This window comes from Babylonia areolata, chromosome 11 (assembly GCF_041734735.1).
Source record: "Babylonia areolata isolate BAREFJ2019XMU chromosome 11, ASM4173473v1, whole genome shotgun sequence".
Taxonomy (NCBI): domain Eukaryota; kingdom Metazoa; phylum Mollusca; class Gastropoda; order Neogastropoda; family Buccinidae; genus Babylonia; species Babylonia areolata.
Window position 1 is genome coordinate 30,206,682 of NC_134886.1, and position 14,197 is coordinate 30,220,878.

Sequence of the window (14,197 nt, forward strand, 5' to 3'; positions counted from 1 at the left end):
CCCACCCGAGGTTGAACGGGTGCACACCCGTCTCCGATGTCAATCCCCTTAAAAGCTCTATCTTGTCCTGTTGGGCGGGGCGGCTGTTCGCCAGCCAGTAATGAAAAGAGATCGCAATAAGCAAAACTAGCCGACTAGTTGACTCATCACATTACAAGCCTGGCTCAACTCCATGCTGCTATGGCAAAAAAACAAAAAACAAAAAAAAAACAAACAAACAGAAACCGGTTTGTATGAAGCGGTGGCCTCGTGATGACACCGCCAGTGTGTGTGGGCCACGGGTTCGAGCCCTTTGAACGCAACGCGATTTAAAAAAAAAAAAAATTTTTTTTTTTTTGCTTCCCCCTCCTCTTCCTCTCTCCACAACGAATCCGTAAGTGGTGATCAGGGTGTTAGTCTTTCGGTTAAAACGAACGAAAAATCGACCGTCCCGTGCGGCATCCATTTGGCGAACGTAAAAACAAACAACCCCCCCCCCCCCCCCAAAAAAAAAAAAAAAAAAAAAAAAAAACAAACACCAACAACAACCCCCTCCAAACAAACAAAAAACAAAAACAACAACAACACAACAACAACAACAACAACAACAAACACCACCACTTTTGCAGCCTTTTCTTCTTCTTCCCTTCTTGGAAATCTTGATATTCTGAAAGATAAGTCAAATGTACACAGAAAAAAAAACAAGGCTGGGTTTGTAAAGGGTGAACACGATATCATCAACAACAACAACAACAACCAAAAAAAAAAAAAAGAACGAAAAAAGTAATCATAATTAAAAAAACGACATGTGTATTGTATCGACTGTTTAATTAAGTGTAATTTGTGAGACTTAACAAAAAAAAAAAAAAAAAAAAAGCCAGCCAACCAGCGAACGAGAGAGAGAGAGAGAGAGAGAGAGAGAGAGAGAGAGAGAGAGACCCCTCCTTTTCTCACTCGTTCTGTCAAGCATGATCGAGAAAGTAAAGCCGCCGAAAACGAACGAGGCACACAGCCAAGAAATCACTGACCCACACACGGTATATACGTTGTCAAAAGAGGGTAGTAGTAGTAGTAGTAGTAGTGGCTGGAGGAGATTATACGGGTGGCGGCCTCTTCCCTCTTCCGTCCCTCTCCACCACCCACTACTGGCCAACACCTATACGTATAAATATATAGGCTTCCTGTTTCACCTTCACGTGCATAACCCGCGTTTACAAACAAATTGAGAAGTCCCCAGCGTTTTTTTTTTTTTTTTTTTTTTTTTTTTTTTTTAAAGAAAGAGACAACAGCCAGGTTTTTCTACTTTGGCGGTAGCGCTCAAAGGGACGCAACCACGCAAGACTGGTAGAGGGGGGAGGATGGGGAAGGGGTGGGAGGTTGGTGGGGAGGGTGGCGGTGGGGGTGGGGGGTTGGGGAGGGCAGCCATCCAGGCAGAAACAGTTCTTACTCTTCCCCCTTCTACAGTACCCTGGATCGTTACAAGTCTTTGTTACTCTCGGTTCGAAGTGATAAATAATCTCCAGCTGATCATTCTCGAAGGTCGTTTCGTACTGTGAGAGGGAGGAAAGGGGGGGGGGGGGGCGGGGGGGGGGGGGGGGGGGGGGAACAGAGAGACACAGGGTGGGGTGGAGAAGGGGTGGGTTGGGGTGGTGGTGGTGTTGGTGGTAGGTTTTCTAGGAGAGTGGGGGTACCTTAACTAGTGGCTCTAGTTGCATGACAAAATGATGATCTCAAAGTTTCTGAATATATGACAGGGACGAACCCTTGAAAGTATTTATCTGCTTATCATTTCTATTTTTTGTGATTTTTTTTTTTTACGCTAACTGTAAGAATGATTTCACGATTTAATATAAAACCTTGATTTAAGAGGAAAAAAACAACAACAAAACAAACAAAAAAGAACACACACACACAAAAACCCCACAAAAAACAAAACAAAAACAAAACAAGAACAACAACCCCCCCCCCACCCCACCCCACCCGCCCAAAAAAGGGGAAAAAAACCCACCCAAAAAAACAACAAAACAAAAACAAAAAAAACAAAACAAAACAAAACAAAAAAACAACAACAAAAAAAAAAAATCCCAAACAAAAAACAAAAAAACCAACAACCACCAACAACCAAACAAAAAAAAAACAACAAAAAAACAAACAAAACAAAAACAACAACCACCACCAAACAAAAAACAAAACAAAACAAAAGCAACAACAACAAAGTACAATAGTCATCGTAACCATTATTGCAACAACAACAACAACAAAGACAAGAACGATAACAACAACAACAATAATAATAATAATAATAATAAAAGTACTACGAACTAAGCAAAATGACCTGAAAAAATATTTGACAGAAAAGTATGACAATCGACACAGACTGAGCAACAGCTCTCTCTTGACGACAATGAGGTGGTTTTGGCACAGGCCTGGACCCCGGCTTGCCTTTGTCAGGCTTTTGACACTTGTCAAGCCGATTCTATACTTGGGACTTTGTCCACACCAGACAAACGTCTGACTTTTTTTTTCCCTGTGACTTTGTCCACACTGACATACATCGTGGGTGTTCTGATTCCGCTGGGTCTCGTGCCGGCAATATCCATATTTCTTCTCCTACACTCTGTCGTTTATAAGACGGTTAAAAGTGGTTAATAACATTGTAATATATATATATATATTTTCCCCTCCACTTTTTGACAGGAATTTTGTTGTAGTTTCTAACGTCAAACGAGATAGGGAGAAATGTATAGTATGTATTACCATGTTGTTTAAACCAATTTACCACTTTTTTCGTCTTCGGGACGAAACTGAATGGAAAGAATATAGAGGAAGAAATGTTTATAATGCTTTCGTGTCTTGTTCTTGTTCTTCTTCTCTTTGTTATAATATTAACTTACCCATTTGATTACTTCGCCTTACTACCAGCGCGTTGAGTCTATGCTAGGTCAGGTATGGGCTGCCTTATATTATTATTGTTCTTTTAAGCGGATGTGGTGTAGCCTTTATGGATCAGTCCGCACACTTTGGCGTCTTTTTGAAACTTGTCTCGTGCTGCTGAAAGAGTGGAGTTCTCACCTGTTAGTTTTGTTTTTTAATTGTGCATCATGTGTTATTGTCACCATACTTTTTTTTTTTTTTTTTTTTAATAAACCTTTCTGTCCAAAAAGCATCATTTTATCTTGAACAGTTTAATTATATTTCCTCTGTTTTGGTTTCTCTTTTCTTTTTCCTTTTTGGTTTCTTTCCCAACACGCGTTAATTATCACTACATTCTCCGCGTTGATCGATATTCAGAATAGTTAATCGGGAAGAATCAACCATTTCAACGTACTTCCATAGCGAACAGAAATCCACTTGTCAGTCGGGAAGAATCAACCATTTCAACGTACAGTTTCAGTTTCAGTAGATCAAGGAGGCGTCACTGCGTTCGGACAAATCCATATACGCTACACCACATCTGCCAAGCAGATGCCTGACCAGCAGCGTAACCCAACGCAAATTCAACGTACTTCCATAGCAAACAGAAAACCACTTACCGGGAAGAATCCACCATTTCAATATAATTTCCAAAGCAAAACAGAAATCCTACTTACCTGAACAGCTCATACACCTCCAAAGGTAGTGAAGATCTCCGGTTAGAAACCGTCGTGATGGATCTTGACGAGCAGAAACAACAACAACGCGGAAGGAGAATGTCAAGTACAAAATCTCTACAAAACGAACTGCCATGCTTTCACCACTGTGGACATAGAACACATGATACTTCTGACGGAAAGAAACAAAATTCTGTCAAGGGACAGTACAGGGCCCTGCGTTTTTATACCCTCCAAGGTACAGCAGTCACGTGGGGTTGTAGTTCGCCACCATTTTTCACACCCTATGTTGCTGCCAAGTGAATTACCCACCCACCCACCACTCCCCCTCCCTGATACGTACACACACACACACACACACAAACACACACACACACACAAACACCTGTCCACACAGACACGAAGACCCACCCTTCTGAGTCGGTCTCTTCAAGGTAATTGCTGACACAACAGAACACCCCTCCAGGACAATACCGCAATTCATCTCACCCCCACCCCATTATGTCCAGGGCTCTCAACACTCTGCAGGTCGTCAGAAACTTGGGAAGGGGAAGCCCAAGGCAGGTAGCCATAGGCAAGCGGTCACTCAAGTACATGGACTGGTCAAACTACATCCTGGTAGCACATCTTCCGAATGACGAAATTTTCATTGAAACTTTTTTTTTTTTTTTTTTTGTGACAGCCTGTTCCATCCTCCTGTTCCCAAAATCATGACTGCAGTGAGCGATGTTCAGGTATTTCTTTCCTTCGCCATTCTCACTTTGTGTGACAAAAACAAAAAGAAGAAGAAAATCTTGACCTCGTTGAAAGTAAAATGTGGGAGTTGGGGTGGGGTGGGGTGGGGAGGATCGGGGTGGGGGGTAGGAGGGTGAATAGGGTTGGAGGGTGAATAGACCTTTAACTACCGCTGTCTGTCGCCCGCAAGTTTGAAGGAAGGGTAGTGTGTTTGTTCACATGTATGTGTGTGTGTGTGTGTGTGTGTGTGTGTGTGTGTGTGTGTGTGTGTGTGTGTGTGTGTGTGTGTATGCGTGCGCGCACCCCCACCCACCCACCCACCCACTCCTTCACCCCTGTCCCATCACAAGTCAGCCTGGCTGTTAGCTGTCATTATCGATCATCAGCAGTCTGTTCCTTCCTTTCACAGGAAGCTTTGTGGTGACTCGAGGGGTGGACCTGGGGTGGGATGAGGCGGGCCGTGTGTAGGTGACTGGGGGTGGGGAATGGACCTGGGCAGGTAGATGGCGTGCGGTTGTGTGTGTGTGTGGGGGGGGGAGGGGGACGGGGGGGGGGGGGGGGGAGTGAGGGGGCTTGTGTGTGGGTGACTGACGAAAAGGGAACTGACATAGCTCGAAATGTTTAGCTCTGAGGCTGACATTCTGCTGGTGACCAAGACAGTGTCTTCGGGTTTGTTTGTTTGTTTTTTTGTTTTTTGTTGCTGTGTGTGTGTGTGTGTTTGTGTGTTTGATTCGGTGTTTTCTTCACCCTGCCTTCAAATGGATATATTGATTTTTTTTTTTTTTACTTTCATTTGATTTGATCTACATCATTGAAAGCTTGAATTTTGCAATTAAATTGAAGTTGATTCGATTCGATTTAATATAGGTTAAAGAAATTCAAATCAATAAATTATATTTTCGAAAGTTCATTTCATTTCTTGTTATTGTTTACATACTTTGTTAAATTATTTCAGCATTCTCTTCTAACGAACAAGCACGTCGGACCCCCTCCCCCCCTCTCTCTCACACACACACACACACACACACACACATTTGCATACCTGCATACGTATGCAGTGACCTTTTCCTTCCCCTGATTTCCCCCCCTGCTCACGTCTAATCATCACTAAAAGTGAAAAAACGTTAAAGAACGTTAAAGACTACACAAACACTGCCTGTCTCTCCAACAGTCTTTTAGATCCTTCCTCATTTCGGTTTCGTTTCTGCCAGTTTACAAGAGCGCCAATGACAGAAGCATACAGAAGAATACAGAGCAAAACAGAAGGATAAGAGACAAGAGTAATCAACCTTGTCGCCACAGAAACGAGATCAACACTGAAAATTACACACACACACACACACACAAATAAAAAAAAGAAAAAAAAAAGACTCATATTATGACCACTCCTACTCACCTCACGCCCTCAGACGTTAACTCAAATTCTTTCAAGCCTATCATTTCGGTAGAAAAGGTGTGTCCGAGCGATTCAAACGGCTTGAATGTCGACAGGACAAGCTGCTTAAAGCCGTGACGCCGACAGACAAGTGGTCTAACTGCCAAGGTGTCTTAATGAAAGAACAGTTACGGATCTTAATTGTTCAGAAGCACGTTGTCCGTTCTCTCTGCCCTACCCCCGACAACGATATAATTATCACCTGGGGGTAGGGGTTGTGAATGGTTTGGCTGGGAGCGGGAGTTTTCGGCTCAAGGTTAGGGTGGGGTTGAGGGGTGAAGGGTGAGGGGGGGGGGTCCTGGAGGGGCGTGGATGGGGGGGGCGGGGGGGGGGGGGGGAAGAGAGAACCCAGCTACAATATTATTTTCACCAACGTCCGAAGGTGGAAGACGAGATGGCGAAACCAGGAAAATATCTCCACCCTGTTTAATCACAGGCGATTCACCTGCTGCCTTTGAAGGAGATGCTGGCGGTTGGTGGTGGACGATGCACGCGCGCGCGCACACAGACGCACACGTACACACACACACACACACACCTAGTTTGAGACACTCTCTCTCTCTCTTTGTCTCTCTTTCTCTCTCTCACGCGCACGCGCGCACACACACACACACACACACACACACACACACACACACACACACTGACACCCCACCCACCCCCCGAGTTTGATACTTTCTCTCGGTGTCTCGCTTACAACGGCGAGGCAGCGTCCTTTACCCCCAAAACAAGTGGAGACAAGGAGCATTGAAGTTCTCTCAATTTTCCAGAGAGGAAGCCAGCCTGCAGGCCAGGGAACTGACAGTGGGCTAAGAGAGAGAGAGAGAGAGAGAGAGAGAGAGAGAGAGGGGGCAGACAGACAGACAGAGACCGGGACAGACAGACAGACAGAGAGAGAGAGAGAAAGAGAGAGAGAGAGAGAGAGAGAGAGAGAGAGAGAGAGAGAGAGAGAGAGAGAGAGAGAGAGAGATGAATAGACACAGAAACGGGGAGAGAGAGATATAGAGGGAAGGGTGGGGTGGGGGCAGAGACAGACAGATACATGGACAAAGGGAGAGAAGGAGGCTTTTGCCGATGCCTGTAACTGCGGATAGTGGCCTATCAGTTTATACCGAACTGCAGGGAAAACATAGGGCTCCGTGACCGCCTGGGGTTTCGCCGGACACAATGACACCGAAGGGATGCCATTTACTCGTGAAGAACGAGTCAACATAGTAACTGTACCTACTCCCCGGGCATTTTCTTAGTCCACCGTCCAGATTTCGGGTGATTATCCCGAAGAGAGAGAGAGAGAGAGAGTGAGTGTTGCTTGCGACTGATGACCAATCACAAGGCGTGTAGCGTGACTCTGATCACGTGTTTCACGCTCCATTGTCACCGCTCCCCTCATCCGCCTCGCGATGGACAGTGGAGAGACGGTCAGAAGACGTGATCGTGGTAAGCCAGCTGCCTCGCTCTGTCCTAGCGTCGGTGACTGACACTGAGAGCTAAGTCTTCGTCAGTTAGTCACTAATGTATGATTTGAAATCGTTTACAGCTTAAGTCTTTTGTGAAGGACTTTGACTCTCAAACTAGGAGGCAAAGTTGTACTGGTTCTTCGTGCTGCATCCTTGGGGGCTATTTGGCCTTTGGGAACCATCCCAATGCCGACTGTCCAAAAAAAAAACACCCCATCTTGGCCGAGAGAGTGGGAATGTAACTTGGGCAAGACACCCTCCACAATAATCAAACAGCAGTTTCCTCCTCCGCTGTTCTGATGGTCAAAGTCGAACACGACTGACTATCATCTTTCATACGTCAAATTCGGGTCAGTGGTCGCTGAACACACTGTCAGACACCTGTCTGCATTCCTCGCAGTCGTGTGGCCGTGACGTACAGTGCATCGCCCGCTTTAAGCAAGCAGTGCCTTTGTTCCACGATGCACCGGCACGTCCCCCTCTGAACGCTAGATGAATCGCACACCCTGGGATGAACAACCACGACATCACTCCTCTTCAGGAAACCAGGACTTTCAACGGGGCCTTAACCCCCCCACACCCCCCCCCCCCCACCCCCCACCCCCGCACCACCTTGGAACGCCAGATGGGAACCTCACACCCCGGATAGACAGACAATCAAGAGTCCACTACCCATCGAACAACGAAACCTTCTCCACACCAAGACCCCAGCACTGAACAATGTGGCCCATGTCAATGTACAGGTTAGTTTCAACTCAACTCTTAGAGACCGTTCCGATGTCATGCAACACGTAATTCCACCTCCTTCCGTCAATACATTCGCACACGGACGCAGTCTCAGAGACAGCCACCACGGTCTACTTATCACACTCCATCGCTCAAAACTACCGCAGTTAGAAGTAGTAGATATCTGACAAGGTAAATGTTTGTTTTTCTCACTCACACAACATACACCAGAACGACGGACCGACTACGGGAAGGTTCCGTTGTTCAGTGACTTTTGTTTGTTGTCTGTCTGGAATGTGGGATGTCTGTTGACGTGTGGGTGAAGATTTTCACAACGTCACTTCCAGTTTTGCTGCCTGTGTACACGGCCATCAGGAGCAGTGTGTAGTGTGTGGTGTGGTGTTGTGTGGTGGTGTGGTGTTTAAATGGCGAGGGAACGCGACAGGTAGCAGGAGCGTGCAAACAGTGATGTCTTATCACACAGCTCTCTACACTCCCCCCCCCCCCCACCCACCCACACCCGCACCCCGCCGGCCCCCCTCTGGGTCATCAGCAACCACTGTCACGAGTCTGAATGGTACAAAGACAGGCACAGAGAGAGAAAGAGAGAGGGGGAGAGAAGAGAGAGTGGGAGAGAGGGAGAGAAAGGGAGAGAGAGAGAGAGCAGGAGACAAAGACAGGCAACGTACGACAGACGCGGAATACGAACACAAAGAAAGTTGAGCTGGGTCTCTCTCTCTCTCTCTCTCAAGAAACAAACCGCTCGGTGACTCCCGTCAAAAAGCAGCCCCCCCCCCCCCCCCCCTTTCTTATTTCTCTTCCACTAGGCCGATACCTCTGGTGATTGTAAATTTAATCTCATGTTGATATTGATAGTAGCATTATATATTATTACTATATTATGTATTTTATTTGTTTTATTTCTTCGCTTACTATTTATGAATATATTATTTGATACAAATGATGATAATATGGTTTATAAGCCGTCATGTTAAAATTGAAGTGCAACGTTGTGAGCACAGTATAAGCTTTAAGCTTTGTTGATGCTATTTCGTCTTTGTTTCCATTGCACGGTAATCATGTGTACTGTTGAACAATTAAAGATTGTTTAAACCTAAAAGCAATAAAGAAAAGCAACAACACAATGAAACACACACACACACACACACACACACACACACACACACACACACACACACACAGAGAGGGGTGACACAAAGCGAGACAGAGAGCTCGGCACGGAGAAACCGAGACAGAAAAAGACATGGACACCGACAGATGGTGAGATGTTGGAGGGGCATACTACGACAAACTGTCAAGCAGTTACAGGCAGACAGATAAAGACACAGACGTACAGACAAACACTCACAGACAGACGTACACTCACAGATATGCATAATCACAGACACTTCTACTTCGTTCGTTGGCTGCAACTGCCACATTAACTTGTGTATATATATATATATATATATATATATATATATATATATATATATATATATATATATATATATATATGGGTGGGCTTTAACGTGTATGACCGTTATTACACCCGCCATTTAGGCAGCCATAATCCGTTTTCACGGGGAGGTGTCAGACACTCACAGACACACAGGCAGACAGACAGATAAGAAACTGTCAGACACTCACAGACAGAAAGACGTACAGCCCTAAACAGACACTCACAGACACAGACGCTTGGGGACAAGACACTGTTCACCGATAGAAAGACAGTCACAGACACAGACACTGACAAACCACTCATAGACACACACAGACTGACAGTGACACTGTCAAACACAAAGACATACAAACACTCCCAGTCACACTCACTGGCAGACACTCACAGGCACACAGACACTGACAAACACTCACAGTCACACTCACAGACAGACAGACAGACAGACATATACCAACTGTCAGACAGTTTGGGCATGGCCACGGTCTCCAGCTCCATTTCAGACAGACACTCACAGACACACAGACACAGACAAACCACTCACACACACACACAGACACACACACACACACACACACACACACACACACTCACACACACACACAGACACACAGACACTGACAAACACTCACACATACAAACGCTCACAGTCACCCACTCACAGACACAGACACTCACAGACAGACAGACAGACAGACAGACAGACAAACACCTACCGTCAGACAGTTTGTGCATAGCCATGGTCTCCAGCTCCATCTCTGGGTACAGGGCGTCACGGGCATACAGCAACATCTCTTCTCCAGGTTGTATGTCCCGCACCGCCTTGTAAAACACCTGCACACACACACACACACACACACACACACACACACACACACACACACACACACATACCACACCACGTTACACCTCCCTGTATCTATCTAATTCAATCCAATCCAATCCAAAATACTTCATTAATAATCATGGAAAGATTCTTCTTCTTCTTCTGCGTTCGTGGGCTGCAACTCCCACGTTCGCTCGCATGTACACGAGTGGGCTTTTACGTGCATGACCGTTTTTACCCCGCCATGTAGGCAGTCATACTCCGCTTTCGGGGGTGTGCATGCTGGGTATGTTCTTGCTTCCATAACCCACCGAACGCTGACATGGATTACAGGATCTTTAACGTGCGTATTTGATCTTCTGCATGCGTTTACACACGAAGGGGGTTCAGGCACTAGCAGGTCTGCACATATGTTGACCTGGGAGATCGTAAAATTCTCCACCCTTTACCCACCAGGCGCCGTCACCATGATTCGAACCCAGGTAGGTCCCTCAGATTGAAAGTCCAACGCTTCAACCACTCGGCTATTGTGCCCGTCCATGGAAAGATTCATTTGTTCAGTCACAGAGGAGGAGGAAGAGGAGGACCAGGAGCAGAGGAAACCGAAGCAGCAGCAGCAGCAGCAGCAAAACGACAAAACAAACTCCTCCTCTTCTTCGTTCGTGGGCTGCAAGTCCCACGTTCACTCGTATATACACGAGTGGGGTTGTTTTACAGTGTATGACCGTTTTTATCCCGCCATGTAGGCAGCCATACTCTCCGTTTTCGGGGGTGTGCATGCTGGGTATGTTCTTGTTTTCATAACCCACCGAGTGCTGACATGGGTTGCAAGATCTTTAACGTGAGGATTTTGATCTTTTGCTTCAGGCACAAACAGGTCTCACATATAATAATGTTGACCTGGGAGATCGGAAAAAAAAATCTACACCCTTTACCCACCAGGCGCCGTTACCGAGATTCGAACCCGGGACCATCAGATTGAAAGTCCAACGCTTTAACCACTCGGCTACTGTACCAGTCAAAACAAACAAAAAACAAACAAAAACAAACAAAATCCCAAAACCAGCGATGCCACACACACACACACAAACCCTCCACCACAGCTCAATGAGCACAGAGGGGGAAGGCGACTCAATGGCACTGACAGAGCGGAAACGACTCATCATTTATAGTAAACCGCCGGCAGAAAATGGATAGCATCATGGCCCAACTCTTCCTCCTCTTCCAAACACAGACAATGGTATTTCTGTGTAAAGGGGGAGGGGGTGGCGAGCGGGGGGGGGGGGGGGGGGGGGAAGGGCCTGGGGGGGGGGGGGGGTTCTACAGTTATATGAGGAGGGGAGGGAGGTAGGGGGGAGGGGGGATTTTTTTTCGGCCATCAGCCAAGGATGATTTATTCTAGTCTCTTCCTCACGAACTGCGACTGCAGCCAATTGATTGACAGTTTTAACCAGTCTAGAGCACGGTTGTAAGCTTTGCCTGTTGCTTGTCGTGCTTTTTGGCCCACCTGTTATACAGCTGTTTTGATGCTGTTTCTGTGGAATAAAATTCGTTCAGAACAGGACAGGTATAAGGTCCGATTCGTCTGTTCCCGTTTCACCTACTCTTTGATCATGCTCATGCCGCCACCTTCAATGGTCTTTAGAGTGTATGGCTGTCCTGTTTCGCCTTGCCTTCATTCCCGTTTGACCCATTCAGGCCTCTCTCTCTCTCTCTCTCTCTCTCTCTCTCTCACTGTGGTTGCAATCCAGTATTAACCGAAGGCCACTGTCCCCAGTTGCAGGTACCAGCAAATCCCCCTTCTCTCCCTTTGTTCATCTGTCTGTTTGTCTCTCACTGGGGTTGCAATCCGGCATTAATCGAAGGCCACTGTCCCCTGTTGCAGGTACCAACAAATCCTCCCCCCACCTCTCTCTCTCTCTCTTTCACTTCACGCCATGACTCAAGCGATACACTGTCGCAGGATACCAAGTCTGCTACGACCAGGATTTGCTGGAAGCCAGGACTGGGGTTGTGGGGTGGGTGGGTGGGTGGGAGTCGGAGGGGGGTGGGGGGGAAGGGGGAGGGGAGGGGTGGGGAGGAGGGTTTGAGGACTATCACAACACAATGCACACAGACACAGGCAGACAATAGGTCCTCCAGGTTCCTGTGGACACAAGACTCTTCGTTACAAGGACGCCGCCGCCACCGCGTCGATCGAACAGAAGCCTAGCAGTAAAGTGGCGTGCGGGGACATGGTACTGATGAAGCGATTGATGATACCCTGGATACCTGTTCCACGCTCCTTCCCTTGGGGGACGAGGTGGGTGAGGAGGACGGGGGCTGGGGCTGGGGGTGGGGGGGGGGGAGGAGTTGGGGGGGGGGGGGGGGATGGGGGAGGGCTGGATCTGAAAAGGATCTGGTCTCCGCAGATCTCCCCTTAACCCTCACACACACACACACACACGCACACACACTAAACGGGGCCAATGATGTTACAAAACCCACAGTAGTCGGGTTCGGGTACAATGGCTAGAGAGAGGGAGAGTGGGAGAGGGAGACAGTGATAGGGGAACGTGGGGGGGGGGAGGGGTCGAGGGGGGGGGGGTGAAGGGTGGAGAGGGCAGGGGAGAGAAGGGGGAGGGGGGGAGGGGGAAGCATGGACAGAACATGGGGCTGGTGGCATCGTTTCAGTTCTCGAGGGAACTGTGTATAAAGCCGACTTTTTTTTTTCTTTCTTCTTCTTTTGGCTATCGATAGGCTGGGGGTCAGGGGCATGTGTGTGTGTGTGTGTGTGTGTGTGTGTGTGTGTGTGTGTGTGTGTGTGTGTGTGTGTGTGTCTGTGTCTGTGTGTGTGTGTGTGTGTCTGTGTGTGTCTGTGTGTGTGTGCGTTTGAGGCATTGTGAAAAGCTCACTGGAGACACACAGCTCTCGCGGAATAATTTTTTCTCCACTGGCGACTGGCCTGAAACTAAGTAAAAACCTGATGAAAGAGAGAGAGAGAGAGGACGGGGAGAGGAGAAGAGGGAAGTGGGATGGAAAGATATAGAGAGATAGAGAGAAAGGGAGAGAGAGAGAGAGGGAGAGATAGGGAGAGGAAGGGAGAGAGAGGGGGGGAGAGAGAGGGGGGAGAGAGAGGAGAGAGATAGGGAGAGGAAGGAAGAGAGGGAGAGAGAGGGAGAGGAAGGGAGAGAGAGAGGGAAATAGAGAGGAGAGAGAGACAGGAAAGGAAGGGAGAGAGAGAGGAAAGAGAAATAAGGAGAGGAAGGGAGAGAGAGAGAGAGAGAGAGAGGGAGAGAGAAAGGGGAGAGAGAGGGGGGAGAGAGAGCTGGGAGAGAGAGAGGGAGGGAGAGACAGGGAAAGAAAGATAGCGAGAGAGACAGGGACAGACAGACAGACAGACAGACAGACAGACAAAGAAAGATAAAGACACACAAAGAGACAGTTAACGGGAGATCCAGAATGGGTGTGAGTGTGTGTGTGGGGGGGGGGGGTCGGAGGGGGGGATGTGGAGGTGCATACTTGTCCTGGAAATAAATCAGAGACGACGTCCCTTATCTGGACAGACCTGAGTCACTAGCACTGCTACCACTACACTTCGCTTCTCGCGCTACAGGACAGAGACAGAGACAGAGACAAAAGGACGGGACACAGAGACAGAGAAAGACAAAGATTGAGACATGGACAGGGACAGGGACAGAGACAGGGACAGACACGGGGACAAAGACAGGAACAGACACAGAGACCAGAGACAGAGACAGGGACAGAGACAGAGACAGGGATTGTAAAAATCATCAAACGTTTTCCTGGATTCCTCGTTACCACTGGGTTTTTTTTTTTTTAGGGTATGCCAAGTTTATCAATAAACACAACCCGTCAACATGTTGCCGAATACTTTTATTTCTTATTTTACTTCTTTGGTTTAATGACTCTTCCTAGCCGTTCGAATTTCAAAGCTATATTTTATATTATAGGAGGATTTGTTTCTTCCCTGTTCTTGTAACCAACTCA

General features: G+C 47.3%; 1 protein-coding gene across 1 annotated transcript in view; it reads right to left on the reverse strand.

The window, feature by feature from the left end:
- The window catches only part of LOC143287362 (uncharacterized), a 61,161-nt gene that overhangs the window by 30,806 nt on the left and 16,158 nt on the right, over positions 1 to 14,197 (reverse strand). Inside the window, exon 2 of the mRNA XM_076595328.1 lies at positions 10,098 to 10,215. Within this exon, the coding sequence (XP_076451443.1) occupies positions 10,098 to 10,215 (118 nt within the window). The remainder of the gene's footprint in view (positions 1 to 10,097; positions 10,216 to 14,197) is intronic.